Source organism: Chelon labrosus (genome assembly GCF_963514085.1).
Source record: "Chelon labrosus genome assembly, chromosome: 7".
Classification (NCBI taxonomy): Eukaryota; Metazoa; Chordata; class Actinopteri; order Mugiliformes; family Mugilidae; genus Chelon; species Chelon labrosus.
In genome coordinates, this window is record NC_140343.1 from 7078767 (window position 1) to 7098840 (window position 20074).

At 44.1% G+C, this 20074-nt stretch overlaps 1 protein-coding gene across 1 annotated transcript in view; it reads right to left on the reverse strand.

Moving 5' to 3' along the window:
- The window catches only part of hmcn1 (hemicentin 1), a gene marked incomplete at its 5' end in the record, with an annotated part of 79527 nt that overhangs the window by 30595 nt on the left and 28858 nt on the right, over window positions 1–20074 (reverse strand). The window contains 25 exons of the mRNA XM_084548089.1: window positions 1153–1307; window positions 1553–1722; window positions 1808–1916; window positions 3219–3500; window positions 3968–4246; window positions 4342–4496; window positions 4581–4707; window positions 5048–5195; window positions 5954–6084; window positions 6611–6805; window positions 6920–7015; window positions 7300–7551; window positions 7809–7936; window positions 8929–9094; window positions 10141–10300; window positions 11183–11295; window positions 12287–12431; window positions 12524–12651; window positions 13840–13935; window positions 14025–14216; window positions 15257–15415; window positions 15605–15718; window positions 15843–15970; window positions 16051–16192; window positions 18578–18847. Coding sequence (XP_084404215.1) covers window positions 1153–1307; window positions 1553–1722; window positions 1808–1916; window positions 3219–3500; window positions 3968–4246; window positions 4342–4496; window positions 4581–4707; window positions 5048–5195; window positions 5954–6084; window positions 6611–6805; window positions 6920–7015; window positions 7300–7551; window positions 7809–7936; window positions 8929–9094; window positions 10141–10300; window positions 11183–11295; window positions 12287–12431; window positions 12524–12651; window positions 13840–13935; window positions 14025–14216; window positions 15257–15415; window positions 15605–15718; window positions 15843–15970; window positions 16051–16192; window positions 18578–18847 — 4040 coding nt within the window. The remainder of the gene's footprint in view (window positions 1–1152; window positions 1308–1552; window positions 1723–1807; window positions 1917–3218; window positions 3501–3967; window positions 4247–4341; window positions 4497–4580; window positions 4708–5047; window positions 5196–5953; window positions 6085–6610; window positions 6806–6919; window positions 7016–7299; window positions 7552–7808; window positions 7937–8928; window positions 9095–10140; window positions 10301–11182; window positions 11296–12286; window positions 12432–12523; window positions 12652–13839; window positions 13936–14024; window positions 14217–15256; window positions 15416–15604; window positions 15719–15842; window positions 15971–16050; window positions 16193–18577; window positions 18848–20074) is intronic.

The window sequence follows — 20074 nt, forward strand, 5'->3', positions numbered from 1 at the left end:
GCTGCAGCTACCAAGTCACTGTTTCAGGCTTAAATGCAGCAACTATTTCTACTTGTTGAAGCGCAGTAATACTATTATTCTATGTTTACTATTTATTTTATGACTTTAATGTGACCAGTTAAATTAATGCCCGTCCGTCTTCTCGCTTATCCGGGACCGGGTCGCGGGGACAGCAGCCTCAGCGGGGAAGTCCACACTGCTCTCTACCCAGCCACTTCCACCAACTCCTGCGGAGGAATCCCCAGCCATTCCCAGGCCAGACGAGAGACATAATTCCTCCATCATGTCCTGGGTTTGCCCCGGGGCTTCCTTCCAGTGGGACATGCCCAAAACACCTCTCCCGTGAGGCGTTCGGGAGGCATCCTTACCAGATGCCCTAGTCACCTCAACTGACGCTGGGTTCTACTCTGAGCTCCTTACCCTATCTCTAAGGCTGAGCCCGGCCACACTGCGAAGGAAACTCATTTCGGATGCTTGTATTCACGATCTCGTTGTTTTGGTCATACCCAAAGCCCTAACCCTAACCCTAACCCAAAGCCCAGATGGTTACTGGGGCCCCACCCTGGAGCCAGGCCTGGGGTTCGTGAGTGAGCGTCTGGTGGCTGGACCTTCGCCAATGGGGTTCTGGCCCGGGCCCAGCCCAAGCTGGAAACATGGGCTTACCTCCCTGTGGGCCCACCACCCACAGGAAGAGCACGAAGGGTCTTATGCAATGCGGATTGGGGAGCAGACCAAGGTGGGGGCCTTGGTGGTCTGATCCTCGGTTATGGAAGTTAAATTAATTCACTTTATAATTTTTATTTTGGTAAGTGCAGCGTTAAAAGCTTTATCCATCTTTGCTGTATTATTTTAAGAGGAAGAAAAGTTGTTGCGCTACCATTTCACAAGGACGGTAGGCTTGAGTTGCAGATGAACGTTTGCCTTGCTGTTCGTCTCAGAGGTGCAACAGATACAGCACAGAACAAAGGTCGATAATCATCACCAATTTATGATTTCCATTTTCCATTACATGAAATTATAACTGTTGAACACACTCTTCAGTGTCAGAGGCAAACGTCTGCAGGCATGTATGAAGATGTGCATACTTTGGTGATTCGTAATTTCTAAATCAGTAAAGTCAAATATGCAATATAAACTAATCAGGGAGCAAACCTTGAGGTGCTCCTTTGTTGTGTCAACCGGTCGGCCATCTTTAAGCCAGGTGATGCTGGGGGGTGGGATGCCGCTGGAGATGCACTCCAGACTGATGGACTTGTGGAGAACCACTGAACGTTCAGCAGGCCCCGTGGTACGAATGGATGGAGGTACTAGAGAGGTTCAGAAGATAGACTTATAAACATACTAAATAAATAATAACAATAAAAAAAATACTTTACAACTGCAAATGAGGAAAAAGGGAAATTACAGAAAGGCAGAGAGTGTTATTTACCCAAAGCAGGAGTTGTCCTGAAGCTTGCATTTAGGTACAGGTTACGTAAATTACATTTAGAACATGTGCAAAAAGGATTGTTCATTTCATGTATAAGCATTTAGATTAATATTATTTTTATACCTTGGACAACTACATTGAAGTCCCTTTCATGGTCTCCTGCCTCATTCGTGGCTACACACTGAAACCGAGCAGTGTCAGACACCTGAGCGCGGGAAACAATCAATCGTCGCCCGCTGGCCGCAACACGCAACCCTTCACCCTGTCTTACTGGTTTTCCATCCTTATACCACCTGGAAAGGGAAAGTTATTACCACGAATTAGTGCTGGCACACATCATCATTTATGTCTCTTATGTGCATTAGACAAAGGTCGTACGTGATAACAGGTGTAGGTGTCCCAGTGGCATGACACTCCAGCTCCAAAGGGCTGTTGATTATAACTGTGCTGTCTGTCACAACATCGGCTCCATCGATGAACGGAGGAACTGCAAGTTAAAAAGAAATCTCCCTCAGATCAATATTGGTGAGGGTTGGTGCTGTCTTTGAATAAGGTTAGAAGTACTTGTCAGGTTTATATGCGAGTCTGGTGCAAAGCCACAGTGAAGTGGCAGGTGTTTGGTTTCCCATGTGGAATGCAAACATGCTGTAGATAGCAGCATGGAACAGCTTCAGCCGAAAGTAACAGCATCAGCTGCCGTAGAAATGTGTTGTCGTGGCCGAGTGGTTAAGGCGATGGACTAGAAATCCATTGGGGTCTCCCCGCGCAGGTTCGAATCCTGCCGACAACGGCACAATCTTTTCTCAGCTGTTCAGAGGACTGAGGAAGACGATTCCCTCAACCTCTGTGTGTTTGAAATATCGCAGCGACAGTGTCACTTGTTTTGTGCATAAAAAAGCACAGTTGTTTCACTGCCACTGATTTATTGATGTGATTAAATCTTACATCGATCAGGCATAACATTAAAACCACTGACAGGAGAAGTAAATATTACTGGTCATCTTGTGACAATTCAATGTTCCGCTGGGAAACTTTTGGACCTGGCATTCATTCATGTGGATGTTACTTAGACATGTAGCACCCACCTAGACCAGACCAGGCACCCCCACCCCATAGCAATGACACTCCTTGATGGCAGCAGTCATCCCTCCCCTCAATCTATTGGACCCAAAGGCCCCCACTAAGAACATCATTTCGCAGATCGAGTATCTGCGAAATGATCCACAGAGGCCCATCCCCTCAACCCATAGGACCCAAAGACCCCCCACTACCAAAATCCTGTCTCCAGACACCACAGGACACCCTCAGAAGGTCCATGTCCATTCTCTGATGAGTCACAACTGTTTTGGAGGCACAAGGGAGACCTACACAATATTAGGACATGGTCATAATGTTATGCCTGATCGGTATATGCTTAAACTGGAGGTCTTTGTGAGCAGTGGTCATGATCTAATTGCTGGTCATATGCAATGCCAGGTCAAAGGCTTTAGAATAATAACTGCTGCATCTTGAATGTCAGCCAACATGTCTGTGAAGGTGCTGTGAGGCAACCAGACTTGTTTGAGTTTTCTTGTTGATGTTTCACCACCATCCAAGCGGCTTCTGAAGAGGATAGTGAAACCAGTTCATGAAAACAACTCCAGCTGCCTTTGTTTTAGATAAGCAAGCCAACTTCTTTTTTTAAAAAAACACTACCCACAGGGATAGCCTCTTGTTTTCCCCTCTAGTCTTGTTATTTTGAAGCTGTCTAACAACATAACCGTCTGACTGTATTATCACTTATTTGTACCTAAAACCTTGACGTCGTATTTGACCTCCTTCTCCCCGGCGATGCTGGTGGCCACGCAGATGTACCGTCCGGAGTCTGAGACAGTGGCTGAGAGGATCTCTATTTTCTTCCCCTGCTCGAGCACACGGACACTTTCCCCGTCACGCACCGGGACTCCGTCCTTCAGCCAGGTGAGAGAGGGCGGAGGGTGTCCCCCTGCCTTGCACTCCAGGACCAGAGGTTTACTGAGAACCACTTTTCTCTCAGTGGGCCAGTCATCTCCCCCTGCAATGGTAGGAGGCACTAGGGGGAAAAGACGTATAAAAGAATAAGAAGAAAACAACAGTTGAAACTTGGTGGGCTTTTCTGCTTGACTGATATTGCATGTAATGTCCAATACTCTCAACTTTCATCTGAGAACATGTAAAAAAAAAAAAAAGCTTGAACTTAATTATGTATCTGAGTCCATGTTTATGCTCTCATTCTCATTTTTTGCCACATTTCCACAGCTGCTAGAAATTATTCTTCACTGCTACAAATGCCTTTATGTATTGTGAGTTAGCCCATATGCCTTCAAGCTCAGATTAAAACAATAATAACCTTCAGAGCTAAACAACATATACCAGAAGGGTTGCAAGCACAGACAATGAGAGCATTAAGCTCCAAGAGTTTCTCATTTCTGATAAATAGGAAAAAATCGGTTTAATGTCAAAATGTGTTCTTGATTTTCTAAATCACAAAGTGCAATGAAAATAAAATGACTCTCTTACGGTAGACGTCCAGCTCATAGGGCTTCTCAGCGCTCCCGGCCACACTGGTCACCTTGCAGGTGTACTGACCGGCGTCGGACGCCTGCGCCCGGGGGATCTTCAGGTAATGGCCTCGCTCTACGTACTGAGCCTGGCGGTTGGACAGGATGGCCTCCCCTTTTCGGTACCAGGTGATGGTGGGGAGGGGCACCCCCCGTGCCTCACACTCCAGTGTTACCAATGTGTCCAGTAGCGCAGTCACCTCTGTGGTTAGGTTACCTCCTTTGATGGAGGGGGGCACTGAGAGAGAAGAACAAGGAGCATTTTAAACTAAAAAGAGCACGCGTTGCATGCAATACCCTAACGGCTTTAGATTTGCCCAAATAGACACTCACCATAGACACTAAGGTTAAAGTCCTTTGACTGTTTTCCAGCTGTATTCATGACACTACACTGGTAGCGTGCCTGGTCTCCAAGGCGAGCACTCTTAATCCTCAAAACCTGACCCCTGTTGGTGACCTCCAGATTGGGATCGCCGAGAAACACCAGCCTAGAAAGGATGAGAATGAGAAGGAGGACGGGAATTACTAAATGAAGAATGTTTGGTTCAGTGTTTCCCTTTAGTTTCACTTACTTCCTGTCCTTGTACCACTGGATTGTGGGAAAGGGTATTCCGTGCACCTTGCACTCAAGAGTGACGTCTTGTTTGAGAACGGCTGAGACGTCACGAGGAGAGTCTGACCCTTCAATCGTTGGTGGGACTGAAGCACAGAACATACAAGTTAGCAGAGGTGTCATAGATCTATTAACAAATTAAGCTATATTTGTACGGCCCAAATTTACACAGCTGATAATAAGACACTTCAAATAAAAAATACTATTAGGGATTCATGCACAAGAAACGTCAACATGGTAAAATATTCATCTTCATCTTCTGTAACCACTTGTCCTGTAAAGGGTGGTAAAATATTGAAATGGAAATATAATGATAAAATAAATAATTACTGGAAGAAGTAAGTGAGGACAAAAATTTAAATCCTAAAAAAGTAAGCAGAGCATGCAAACATGAAAACAATCAAACCACCCATCGTCTTCACTCACCCAGCACGTCTAAAAAAAAGTCTTTCTCCGTGCTGCCTGCAATGTTGATGGCTTTACAGCTGTAGCTTCCTGCGTCTGCCGTTTCTGCCTTGAGCAGTCTCAGGGTTCTTCCCGTATCGAGAATCTGGACGCTGTTACTGGCGACTACCTGTCAAGATAAGCAAATTAAATCGAACACAAAAACAACGACATGACTAGAAGTTTAAGAAATGCTGATGCTATCATCACATCATGATGACAGGATCTAAACTAAGAAAGCTGCAGCTTACAGTTCATGCAGAAGTGAAAAACAACCGTGGTCCGCAGACAAAGATTTATTCAGCTGAGGAATATAATGTAAAAAGTCCACAAATGAGGCAAAGTTGTTGTTGAAACGTTCAGAGAGCAGAGTATCTTGATTATGATTACTCATAATTAGCAGATTTAAGTACACAATCTGATTTTCCCAATCTATTCCCGGCAGGAAAAACAATAAGAGAGCCAAGGGAACGAAGAGCAGCCAACAAACTGGGATGTTTCAGCAAAGTGTATACTAATGCGCTTCGGTTTATCATAATTATTCTGTTATTTCGAGGAGTGGTCTGGCTTTTTGTTAAACACACAAACTCGCAGAGTAAACACAAACCTTAAATCAGTGTGTGGCTCTGATTTAAACTTGCCCTGTAATCAGAGCCCATCAAGTCTTTACGAGTGCTTTCATTAATGAATGAAAGGAAAGGTCTTTATGACTTCTCATTATTTTTATGCATGTAAAACATTCATTAGAGGACTCTCCAAAGCACAAGGTAAGTACAGGTTGTGCAAAATTATAAGGCTGCATGTATTTACCTTTAACAGATGAAACATTTGCTAAAAATAGAAAAATAAAATGAGTTTTAGCGGCTTATCGGGCGGGATTTGACTTACAGGAGTTCCATCTTTGTACCAGGTGATGACCGGGGTCGGACTTCCTGTGACGTCACACACCAAGTTGGTGGGCTGACTCAGGACCACTGAGATGTTGCCAGGTGTTTCACTGTCACGGAAATCTGGGGGAACTGTGGAGGGGTCAAAGGTTGTGAATAAGCTACATAACGTAGAGGTGCACTGATATGTTAGCATCAGCTAGCTTAAGCTTGTTACATACTCTGCAAGAAGAGAGAAATTTGTTCTGGCTCCCACTGAAGAATACACCACATGCGCGAAGCATTGTGGGAGATGCGGGAGAAGGATGACAAGAGGCACTTTTCTTATTATTTAGGGATATCAGTGTCCGTTGGATCACGCCGTTCATTCAGCATGCACCCAAAACAAGGTATGCTGATCTCTACCCAGGAGAGAGTAGCGGTCACACTGCGAATATTAGCATCTGGGAGCTCACAGAGCATTTCTGCTAGCCGCTAGCATCTCCGCTCTCCGCATTGACCACACCCACTTCCAATTTCTGACTATTCACAAAACAGAAACCGGACACCACACGAGAAAAACATTCTGCCCAGTTGATGTGTCGAGTACAAGCTGCGAGAACAAATTTCTTGCTTCTCGCGGAGTATGTAACAGCCTTTAATAAAAAAGGTCCATCACCATTAACTTTGAGCTGGTACTTTCTCTCGGTGGATCCAGCATCATTGACAGCGGCACAGACGTACTCTCCATTGTCCAGCGGTGACACAGAGGCCAGAATTAGCAGCGTGCCGTCCTCTAGGATGGACACACCAGGCTCGTTGCCGGTCAGCTCCTGGCCGTTACGCAACCAACGAATCACTGGCTTAGGAAGACCTAGAGTAGGGGACAAAGAAAGGAACACAAGTAAAGAAAACTCAAACCATTAGTACTCCAAATCAGACTGCAAATAATCGTAATACTGTAAGTCAGGAGGAAACAGTGCAGTACCTTTGGCAGGGCAGGGGAACGCGATACGCTGGTTTGCAACTCTCTCCTGTAGCGGACTGTTGAATGGGGGCTCCAATACCTCAACAACAGGGGGCACTGAAAATATGTAAGCACACATAATTAACAGACAATACACATTGCAAAATATATACAATAATAGTTTCTGGTGCACCTCAGAAGGGGGAAGATACTCTTAAATTCAGTGGCCAAGTTCCTGGTTTAATTTCTGGCTGACTTGACCTTAACTGCACAATATTTTTTTTTTGCCCTCTTTGTCTCATGTCACAATCCAAGAAAATCCAAACTGCTAAAAATTTACTCCACAGAACAGCTTCCCTTAAAAACTGTGTTGCATACACACAGATGTGATGACATCCAACCTTGAACTAGAAGCTGAACTCGAGTCTCGTCTCTGCCTGCAGCGTTAGTGGCTGTGCACGTGTAAGTTCCTTCATCATCCAGTCCCACGTTTCCAAGAGCCAGGCTGCCGTCGGGCGATACCTGGTACATTTTACCATCCTTGCTCCAAGTGAGTGTCGGCTCTGGGACCCCTCTCACCACGCAGGGTAGCTCTACGGGGTGACCAACCTGTACCTTCATCACCCTGGGGCCAGCTTGAATACTAGGGGGCACTGCAAGAGAGAGATGACAGATGTTAAGATTTAGTGAGCCTTTTTTTTTTGCCTCATCTGGTCCTTCATGTTATTTATCACACAGGAATTTCGGCCCAGACGTTACTATGGTGACTGTGTTTTGTAAACTATGTAATCACTGCCAGTATGTCTGAGCTGCACCTTTTATTCAAGTGACTGGGAGTATTGAAGTAGACGTTTTGACCGTCTGAGATTTAAAAATGAAAATCACATAAGTGGGGATCTTTGACACTTACCCAAAACACTCAGCTCAACGGACTGTGTCAGGTTACCAGCAATATTGGAGGCAACGCACACATAAAGTCCACTGTCTGACACTCTGGTCTCCAAGATCTTCATAGATCCAGAGGGCAGCAGGTTATGCCTTGGAGGAACAAGAACAAACAATGTTATAATACAATAATAAATACACCGCTCACTCATAATATTATGACCACCTTCCTAATTGTGTAGGTCCATTGTGTATCCATTGTATAGGTCTCCCTTGTGTCTCCAAAGCGGTTGTAACTCAGAATGGACATGGGCCTTCTGAGTGGGGGGCCTTTGGGTCTTTGGGTTGAGGGGAGGGGCCTCTGTGGATCATCTCACAGATACTTGATCAGTTTGGGATCTAATGAATTTGGAGGCCAGGTCAACACCTTGTGCTGTTCTTCATGTTTTTATTAGTTGTTCCTAAAGCGTTTTCGTGTGTGTGTCTGCTGGGGATGGCTGCTGACATCAGGGAGTGTCATTGCTATGGGGTGGGGGTGCCTGGTCTGGTCTAGGTGGGTGGTACATGTCTAAGGAACGTCCACATGAATGAATGCCAGGTCCAAAAGTTTCCCAGCAGAACATTGTATTGTCACAAGATGGTCAATGTTATTTACTTCTGCTGTCAGTGGTTTTAATGTTGTGGCTGATTGGTGTATACTGAAGTATAAAGTGAAAGTTTGGACGACAATCACGCTTTAAAAGCCTCCAAATACTCACAGACTAATTGTTTCCACTCAGTGACTTGTTCAGTTATTACTGTAAACAGATACTTCAGTAACTCTTACTAATCCACCATCAACCATAATTACGAGTCCTGTGGCAGGCGTACAGAAAGATCAACAAATCACAGGGAACAGTATGATTACTCAGTCATCTTAGAAAACCACAAACTACTGTATATCCTGAGGTCCTGAACCACTGGCAGAGACAAAGCACTGCAATGTAGCTGGCATGGATGTTCTCTCAATCTTCTAGAAGCACAAATTTAGCTCTTACTTTGAGGTTACTGCCAGTTAAAAGGATTTGCCAAGTGTTCATTTATCCGAAGGGCAAATGTTATTCAAGTAACCTCAGTGTTGTGTGCGTGTACAGTGCGTGAGTTACCTGGGAGAGAAAGGAGAGATGAGCTGCCTCTCTTTGGCCCAGCTGATTGTGGGAGGTGGGACACTGTGGACTTGACATGGCAAAACGGCTTCCTGACCCTCAATCACCGACATTCTCGTCGGCTCTGCTGAACCTCCGACCCCACCGCCGTTGGATCTAGGTCGAACTAGGCAGAAAAATCAAGAAGAATAAATTGTTGGTAAAAGCTCAGCTGCTTTTGGACATATCTGACCCCGTTTTACTGGAACAAAACTCCATCATACTGAAAGTGAACAAATACAAATTGGAACTCTCCTCATTTTAATGTCTCGACACACCTGGTCAGTTTCTATTTGAATTGGATGACGTTGTCACAAGAGACTGGGAAATGTTTCATATTAGTTTTGTGTTCTGCTTTTTTTCACTCTGAAACATTTAGCGTGGGAAATAAGAGGGGTTACCGAGGCAACCAGAGCCTGGAACGTCCACTAGCGACCAAGTGTTGGCTACAAAGAGATGGGTAATGTACAAATCCATTTTATATGTGGAAGGAGCATAAATATTGTAGATTTGAGGGAGTTAAACATTTTGAAAACTGGCCTATAGATTGGTTTAGGGATTAATTAAATTCCCCAACAGTCATTGAGGACACAGGCTTTACATAAGGACAAGATGTACTAAACTATTTTCATCACTATAACTGCAGTGTGGCAGTTGAAAGAGGCTAGTAAGCATCTTAGCAATAATCATGGTGATTACACTCATTAGAATTATTCATTCATTCATTCATCTTCTGTAACCGCTTGTTCCTGTGAAGGGTTGCGGGGGGTCATCGGGCAAGAAGCAGGGTACACCCTGTACAGGTCGCCAGTCTATCACAGGGCTAACACAGAGAGACAGACAACTCACATGCACACCTATAGCCAACTTAGAATCACAAATAAACCTAACCAGCATGTCTTTGGACAGTGGGAGGAAGCCGGAGTACCCGGAGAGAACCCACACAGACACAGGGAGAACATGCAAACTCCACATAGAAAGGCCCCAGTCGACCCATGGACTCGAACCTTTGACCTTCTTGTTTTGAGGCATCAGTGCTAACCAAGTCGCCACTGTTCTGCCCGTCATTAGAATTAATCTAGTAATAATTTGTTGACGTTATATGCTCCATTTGGACCCTTTTATTTTTGTGCCCTAACTTTATCCAGCCTTTAGCTGGTTGTGAGTTCTTACCATAGACAGTGAGCTGGACCTTCCTGGAAGCAAAGCCGGCAGCGTTGGTAGCCGTGCAGATGAACTCTCCCGTCTCATTTCCAGAAGGGGAGGTGATGAAGAGGCTGCCATCTGAATCCAGGGAGAAGGCCGGACCACCCAAGTTCAGCAGCTCCCCACCCTTCAAAACAAATCACAGCAGGGAAAGGGAAGGGCGGAGGCCAGAATTTATTTCATTAACTCAGCTTTATTAACACTTGTGTGGTTTGACCTTGTAAGTGCTTACATTTATGATTTGACTTTATTCCTGCTGTTAAATAAAAATCAACCAAAACACAAAGCAATCACGATGTGAGCGCATCATGATCGTGTCTTAACTTTACTTTCCTTTTAGCTCCCTTTAGCAACTAACCTGACTTGATTGATGTTATAGAGGACAGCAAAGAAATCAGAGGGAATCATATCTGTACAGCTGGTGCACAACTTAACAGAGTCCAGTTTCATATGTCCCTGCAGCCCTGTTCACTTTAACAGCAACACTTTTACAACTCAGAGAAACTAGTGTAAAAGACGGAAAAGAGTGAGGCGCTGCACACACACACACACACACACACACACACACACACACACACTGGCTAACCAGACAAAGTGCATATTTAAAGGCTGGACACACTGTACAAGCCAATGGACACAGGTAGAACTGATGGTGCAGCACATCAGGCACACATATGTATCCTCGCAGACACACAGGCATTTTCCATTAAAGACATATTGCCAGACTCCATCAATGGAGCACTGCTGTTAAAGTATAAACCAATCCTGGCCGAGTTTATTGTAGCTGAAATTGAATATCATAATATATATGTGAGCGTGTGAGTCCAGGCATTGTTACAAGGTGGTTGGATGTCACAGGCATTGGTGATATAGTTTTTCCAACAGCATGTCGTGCAGTTACATTCTCGATGCGTGGAAGGAAGTTGAAAGTCTTTAATGGCTTTAATTGCATGGGGGTACTGGCCTGCTCATTGGCCTTCATGCATGAAGAGATAATGTCGATACAGACCTTGGACCACGTGATATCAGGCGTTGGTACTCCAATGGCGCGGCAGGGTAGAGCGATGGGTGTTCCTTCAATCGTGCTGAATACTTGAGGGCCATGCTGAATAGTAGGAATCACTGTGAACACAAGACCAAACTAGCTCGGTATATTTATGTGCATGCATACATACAAACATACATGCAAAAGTCCCTCCACTTATTTGTTCCCTCCACTTATTGAGTGTCTGAGAAGCATCTGGACAAAGCCTGCACCCAGATGAACATACAGTACTGGATAAAGACATCCCGCGTGTTTTAATCTTTCTCTCCCTCCTTCCCTAGCTGTCGTGTTTTTGTTTTGTTTCCGACCCAAGGAGTCTGCAGAAACGATCAGCACTTTGGAGCTTGTAGCGTTTTCTTGGAAAAGAAAAATATGATTCAACTAAACAACCAATCAAATCAAAAACAGTGCACTCAACGTGACTCTCTACATGGTTTGTTGGGACTGTTTGGAAAGTATTAACGCAAACTGAGCTATACAATGACCTACATAGTATATTGTGCATATGAAAAGCACTGACCTAATTTCAACAACGGAAGGAGTCAGGGATTTAATGTACACGGTGTGAACATTTCCTTTTTTCAGTTACGTAGAATCTGGCAACGTCTGACTTCAGTATAAATGGAGAACACATTTTTTTCCCTATTTCTTACTGTACTTCAAACACTGCCTCAGAAAGCCCTGGTTTTAATGCTACCTCAAATATAATCCCATTCATGAGGTTAAGAGCCTCCATAGAGTAGACGAGACGTTTAAGGAAGTTGTGAAACGGAGGAGGAGTTCTGGTGGCAAATCTTACATTTGATTAAATGTATGCAACAGACATTTTTAACCAAAGATGTTTAGATTTGTAGCCATAACATTAATCCTTGCCTACTGACACCCAATGAGCCAGTATGCAAAATACCAGGAGCCAATCACAACTGCTGAAGCCCCTTTTGCCCTGAATGTAATATATGCAAAGACCAAAAACATAAACTACTCAGTTGTTTTCAGATTTGTGGACAATTCTAAACTGCAGTGTTGATATTTTTTTTTTTTTGTGTGTGTGTGTGCTTTGTGATATACCATAAACGTTGACAGTGGTCGTGTGATTGGTGGCACCGACAACGTTCTCAGCCAGGCAGGTGTAGTCACCGGCATCATCCAGTTGAACTCTCTCAATGTGCAGACTCCCATCCCTCCTCACCGTCAAATACTGGTCTGAGGTCACCTAACAGGTTGGTGGTGAAATAGGTTTGGATCCCAGTTAATACATGCAAAATAAGAGGCATTTAAATTTGAATTAGACGTCCGTTTTCTCACCAGGCCATAGTTGTGGAGCCACTGCCTCTCAGGGAGCGGATTTCCAGCCAGCAGCACACAGGGAAGAGTCAACTGCTGGTCCTCAATCACGCTGAGGACAGCCGGACTCAGTGCAATGACGGGTGAAACTGCAGATGACATTAAAAGAATTATGCAAAGATTATGTAAAAATACGAAGTTAACTCAACGGATGACAAGAATATGCTTAGGCAGATTCATATCAGCAAAAAGAAAGTCACCTGCAGCCATTTACACTGTTGAGATCTACAGTATGTTGCAACTTCTTGGCTTAGAGACAAAAAAAACTTATATTTGTGTCTCTTAAATGATATCTTCACCCAAAAATATAAAATAAAAACTCTTCATCACTGGCATATCCAAAGGAAGTACATGTGTGTGGCCAATATAATGAATAGGGAGTTGCCTGGTTACTATAAACATATTAACAATACAGTATATCTCTTCTGCAGCTGCTAGAACTATAGGCACACCCAGATCTTCCCTCACGTATACATATTTATACACAGTGCATACATAAACATAATGTAGCATCACATTTGTCTAAAGGGTTAAGGGTGTTCACAAAGACAGCAGTGATGATGTCATCTGCGGGGGCTTTGACAGGCAACAGGGTGTGGGCGAGGGAATTCGACGACCACCCTCAACGGCCTGGGAACACAACCTCTGACACACAAACGTGCATCTTTTTTAGAAGATGCAACAACTTCCCACACCCCTTTTTTTAATTCCCTTATAGTCGAAAAGCAAAGCTGCTGCACATGTGCTTCTGCACTGCATGTGCATAGCTCCTGAGCCGGGATTATCAGCAGAGAAATGGGCCAGTGGGGCAGTAATACATGTCATCTGGGTGGGTCTTTGCTGTCTAACCTTTGGCCCACATATAAGAGCTCAGTGTGTTTCCACTGTAGAGAAACGGTGAAACAGAAGTAGTGGTTAACGAGGCACACGTGTTCAGACACACCCACTAAAATGTGCTAATGAACCAAAACAGAAACACACATGCATGAAGATATACAGTTAAACTCAAAGATACTGTAAATTGTTTTAGATATGAAGGGAAAACGTTTGTACTGTGCTAGACTCCTGTTCTACTGTGTTACACTTCCACAAACTAAGCTTTCTGGTTCTAAAGATAACAAATTAGTCTGTCTCAGTGCATCAAGAAGTCAAAAGTAAATGACAATACATGCCTTTTTGGGTTCCTTATCAACCAAAGTTTTATTTTATCTTATTATATGGGGAATAAGGAAAAGCATTCAATGAGAGAAACGACATTTTTCATGTGCTCTTCTTACCAAGTCCTGTCACAGTAATGCTGGCCTGAGTTTGGATCCTCCCAAAGTGGTTTTGGGCCTCACAGATATACACCGCCTCATCCTCCACCCATAAGTCTGACAGAAACAGGGACATTAATGTGTAAACCATGTGCATATACTGTATGTGTCTAATGTAAATGCATGCATGTAACTAGAAAGCTTACAATTGATGTGCAGATCTCCCTTCCTTGTTGAGATTGTGCCATGTGTGCGGGGCCTGGCGAAAAGGGGGGCGCCGTCCTCTCTCCGCCAGGTAACCTGTGGTTCAGGGTAGCCTTGGGCTTGACACGTCAAGGTGACGTTGGAGCCGATGTCCACCGCCACATCTGACGGCTCTCGGGTGAACTTGGGTGCAGCTGGAGCAGTCAGGGTTGATGATGACCAAAGTCAAAAGAAAATGTACACCATTAATAAAACTTTGTGTAGGAATAGTTCTGCTATACAAGTTATTTTTAAATCGTGGGCACGTACAAACATCCAGCTTGAAGAGTTAACTGCACATGTGAATACACCACTGTTTGACCTTGTGTAGGTGTAAACCAAACACATTTTGTTCTTGGTCTGGCAAAGGCCTCATTCATTAAAAGCACAAAATGAGCCTTTGTATCATTACACACAGCCATCATACACTACTATATTTTATACGGTGGAATCAAAAGACCCAATGTTTATATAATTGAGTCTCTAGATAAAGTGCTGCCAGAATTCATTCTTTGTGTCTATCCTTCTGTATGCAAAGGTGTGTGATTGCTGTAAAGTAATGTGTGAAGCTACAAATTGTCTACCTTCTTTGGAAAACGTATGCTTGCATCATTGACACATCTGGCATGAGGTTTTGTAGTTCACAGATGGGATAAAGTCTCAAGAAAATGCTACTACAGTTCTGAGCTAGCTTCTTTTCCAGCGTATTTTCTCACTTTCGGAAAAGCCAATACTGTCTACTATGTTTATCCCAATTTTTATCAAGATAGGTATCTAATGCTAGACTAGTTAAAAACACAAGCAATCCATCACTTAAGATAGTAAAAAAAACTCCAGTCCTCTGTGTAGTTTTCTTGGGACCTCATGCCACACTCACTCATGCCATTCAGAGAACCAGGGTTACACTAGTAACCTAAATTTCTGTTCAATAACTTCAAGTCCCACTCTATTTTCTCACAGAAGGCTTTGTTGCTCTTACAGAAAACTACTCTCTGTGTCCCTATTTTAAACTTGAGGTATCTAATGCTAAACTAGATGGTTAAAAACTAAGCAAAACATCACTTAAAATACATTTGGTCCAGAACAGAGGCAAAAACAGAAAACTCCAGTCACGGTTCGTCATGGTGGGACGGAACATGGATTCCATAAAACTGCTTTGACAACCAAGGTTAACTAATCTTACTGTCACTCTCACCTCCTACATCGAGAGAGATCTTTCCTGACGAGGTGCCAGCATCATTGACAGCCACACAGGTGTAATCTCCAGCATCAACGTCCTGGGTCTCCTTGATGGTCAGTGTCCCTCCCAACGTGTCAACCTCTAAGAGGGTTGATGAACGCAGCTGGATATCACCTTGCAATTTGAACAAACACAACAGTTGAGAGTGGTCAGCTTGCTGCTAAAACAGAGTTGTGTTGTCTAAGTAATTAATAGGAAAATGGACTCAGTTTCCATAATTTAACTGGGTTATCTTCTACCTCCATCCTAAGATTCAATATGTTTTCAGTTTGAAGACCTTACTTTGGGTTTCTAAGGTGTTACCTTTGTACCACAAGATCTCAGGCTGAGGGATCCCAGATGCTGAACAGGCCATCACAGTGGTTTCTCCAATGCCAATGAGAATCTCACTTAAGGCCACCGTCACCACAGGAGATTCTAATAAAAGGAACATTTTGAAAGATTCACAAAATCAGCGCGATGCAGAAATCAAAGGATAATTAATAAAGTGTTCAATTTTGGTCTAATTGCTGGTGTGTCCATTTCTTTTTGTGGCACTCACCAATGTAAGTGAGGACGGAGGTCACTGTGTCCGTCCCAGCCTGGTTGCTGGCCAGGCAGCCATAAACGCCTCCATCTTTTTCCTCCATGTTTCTTACAACCAGAGTTCCGTCAGGAGTCATTCTGTGTCTGTGCCCAAGATACAAGATTCAGTATTTTCGTGGAGTATAAAGAAAAGTGGTTGCACCTGGTCAAGCAAATTAATTCACCTGCTGGACGCCATAATGAACATGTCGTTGTGGGTCCAGACCAGGCGGGGAGGGGGATAGCCGCTGGCCGAGCACCTGATCCTCACATCATCTCCAGTCGTAAAAGTCTGATTCCTCGGCTCCACCGAGACCCTGGGCACCTCTAAAGGACAACGAAACTTAACGGTAAATCTGCTGATTATTCATCAAATCAGTCATTCGCCACCTGAATCAGTTACTCAGCAAGCAAGAGAGTTAAGTTCAAATTACGTATTATATTTTGGGAAGCTGATTTGGGGTTTGAGAAGAATCAGTAGAAGCTCTTGACGCGTGCATTTCTACATAGGAGTGCCTCTACGAGAAGGGTTCTTCCATAATCCCTAAATGTATTTGTTCAGTCACGAGATATAACAGAGTATTAACTTTTACTGTCACTGTAACAGGAAGAGTGATGGCTGTTCCGACAACTAATAATTTTTAACAGCATATCTTTCACCCCCATTGCCTTTTTATTGGTAAGACAGGAAGGAATATTGAATCCAGACCCAGAAAAGCTGCTGAATCCAGAGAGTTTTTTATGGATTCATGATGTGTGACACGTCTCTTGAAGAGTGTGTTTTCTCTATTATATTCCCACATCTATAATCATTTTTTTTTTCTTCCTTTGGGCTCTTTAAGGAAACTTCCTTGTGTGCCATCTACAAACTGCTGCATGAAGCTTTCTTTGGTTAAACTAAAGGAGTGAGTTCAAAAGGCTGAAGAGACACGTACAAGTACACGTGTGTGAAGGAATGTGTAGATTTTTGTACCGGTGCTTCGACTTCAAACGTCAGAGCCTACACATGTTTAAAGATACGCAGCACATGTACCCGATGCTGCCAAGAACATACAGGCAACGCTTTTGATATACTACAACCTTGACTTAAAACAAATTGAAATGCCTCAGCTGTCCATCATATCGATCTTAGCACCTAAGGCTGTGCAGTGTGGATCGTACAACACGAGGCGAGGTCAAAAGTAAGTGTGTCAGGAGAACTACTATAAGGCTCCCTTTTTCTGTGTTTACAGCTACAAACCAGACCCTCTCCTCACTTACCTCCCCTTCTCGCAAGGTCACCCTGCCCCGAGGGGGGGCAGGGACACCTCGGAGTTCAGAAACAAGGAGGTTCCTGAGAGGGTGGACGCATTCTTCTACCCTGACTCAGCAGCAGCAGCCTTAATGTGTCAGGAAGGAGCATGTCTTTAGGACTCCCTTCGAGACCTGTGACATCCTTTCTCCTCTATCTTCACAATCCTCAAATCTCAACTTTCTTCCAAAATCCTCTACCTCTTTACCACTCGACATCGGTATTTCTATTGCCGCCTCATCTGGCTGGCTAAAAAACACTACAACTTTCACAAAGACCCTATGAACGTATGCGTCTTGATCATATTTGTGGACATGCTCTGAGTGCGTCCAAGCGTTGCAAGATGTCAGCAGACTTGACTTACTTCAAAGCGAGGCTAATCACTAGGATGGGACAAACCAGGGGGTAATTAGGAAACCCCCTAGGGTTTGCTAACAGCTGTTATAGAGAGAAAGAGAGAGAAAAAAAGAACCGAAGATGCAGCAAGAAACTGTTTAAAACAAAGAATGACAAGGAAGGATGTGACGGGCAATACAAACATTACGCAAACAAAACAAAAAAACTAAAACCAGGGAAAAACTTTGCAACATATCACTCAGTGTGATGGCCCAAATGACAGAGTTCCTCTAAAGACCCATTGGAGCACTGGTATTAAGCCTTCAACTTCTCATTCTGTGTCAGCGGAGTTTACCTTGAAGTGATAACAGTTGGCTCCAAGGTTAAGATCACAAGGAACATTTCAAGCTTAAGTAATTTTCTTTCATTTAAGCCTTCAAGACCTGGAAAGATGCACACAAGAAGCAATTTAGGGTAGGAGTTGTTTGTATTGCTAAGAGAGTAGAGTGTGTTTGTTTAGACTAGATTGGATTATGTAAAAGAAATGCTTCTTGAATTCTCTGGCTGAGACTATCTGTTGTTTGTGGATTTTAGCCGCTGTACTACATCAACATTTCCTGGATATGTGTTGGCTGATGTTCTGTGGAGACGGCCAGCAACACGCTTTCATCCGCACAAAGAAAAAACGTGTTCCTGATTCAGTGCTGGTGAAGTGTAATAGGACTTTAAGAGGTGTGAGGAGATGGAAAAACTCCACTTCCACGCTCAAGAGCATCAAGCATAAATAATTTTCTTACTCGCCTCATAAAGCATTAGAATGAAATATAGGGAGCAGGGGAGGGGAGCGGGAGCAGGGGCACTTGGATGACCATCATATATTTGGGAAGGAGTTTATGTTTGCCAAGAGTCCGGTTCCCCCGTGGTATCAATCACACAGAAGGAACAGGTACATAGCAAATACAAAAGTCCATGCACAAACACGCATACACAACACACACCATTGACAAAATCAAACAAAAGAAAGTTCTGCTGCAGCCTCGTGGTTCCTCTTTCTAGAATAAACGACATAAACACACACTCCTCACCTTGCACAGTGAGGTAGATCCGCTCTGCGGTCACCCCTCCTTCGTTTATCGCAATGCATTCGTACCAGCCGGAATGATCCGGGGTTACGGAGGACACCTGCAGCGACAGGTTTGTCAGGATCTTCACCCGTGGGTCCAGGTGGGCATCGTGGCCTCCTCTCAGCCAGGTGAGGTTGAAGTTGACGGTGCTGACGACGTGGCAGGTGAGAACGGCGCGAGAGCCGGGAGAGACGGTTACATTCCCCGCAGTTGTGACGGCCGGAGGCGGCTCTGCAGGGTAAGGACAGAAAGGCCGTTGCTGTCAGCTGTTGGACACTTAATTCGTAACCTAATTTGTCTGTTTGATGTTGACAGGCCGCAGATCAGCATTTAGAACGATGATTTGAGGCAACTCAAGAGGTGCGATGTGATGATTAACAAAAAGAAGCTAATTTTAACTTAACATTCATTCATTGATTTTCTGTAAATGCTTGTCTTCTGGAGGGTCGCGTGGGGGCTGGAGCCTATCCCAGCTGTCATTGGGCGAGAGGTGGGGTACACCCTGGACAAATCAGACAGACAACCATTCACACTCACACCTATGGCCAATTTAGAATCACCAATTAACCTAACGAGCATGTCTTCGGACGGTGGGAGGAAGCTGGAGTGCCCGGAGAGAACCCACGCAGAAAGGCCCCAGTTGGCCGAGGGATTCGAACCCAGAACCTCGAACATCATCATAACATCAACTAACACAGGAATTCATGTTTGTCTGATCCTCATATCATTTTTCTACATTTTGTGTTTGCATATATATGAGTTTCTTAGCTTTGCCTTAAGATATTTCATTGCAGCTTAGCTCAGTTTAAAATGGTCCTCATCGTTCATCAGAGCCGTGATATCTACTTTCCCTATCTCATTTCTCGCGCTCCTCCTTATATTCCTCTTTGCTTTCGTCACCGCGCTGAAATCAATCTCTCTCTTGAGCCCCACTGTGCAGTCAATCAGTTCTGTCAGAGTCGAAACCAGAGCTAAGCCGAAAGGGACGATGGAAAAGAAAAGGGGAAGATACAGAGGAGGTAGGCTTTGGCTCCGGTAAAGGGAGGATGCTGGGGATTTCTGCACAGCTCACTGGGATTAGGATGAGATACGGTACATTTGGCAGCTGAATAGGTAATTTGTTGAATAGCAGCTTGTTACCCTGTTAAGAATATAACTGTCCCGCTGAGGTTGGACTTACGGATGAGAAGGATTAACTTTGACTAATTTCAGAGACGTCATAAGAAGTCACAGTCACCTCTTAAACCTTAAACATAGCAGGTGAGTTACAGTAATGTGTTAGCCCCATATATTACACAGATCCGTGTCTGGCTCCCTCGTTCCTTCTGCCTTTTCACGAGATGTCTTTCAGCTACCTCTCACTCTCTTGGTCTCCACCTTCTTCCTTACTACTTGGCGTCCATCATGGCGATGAAGCCCCAATGAATTCCACAAAGCATAAAGTTTTTTGGAAAGCAA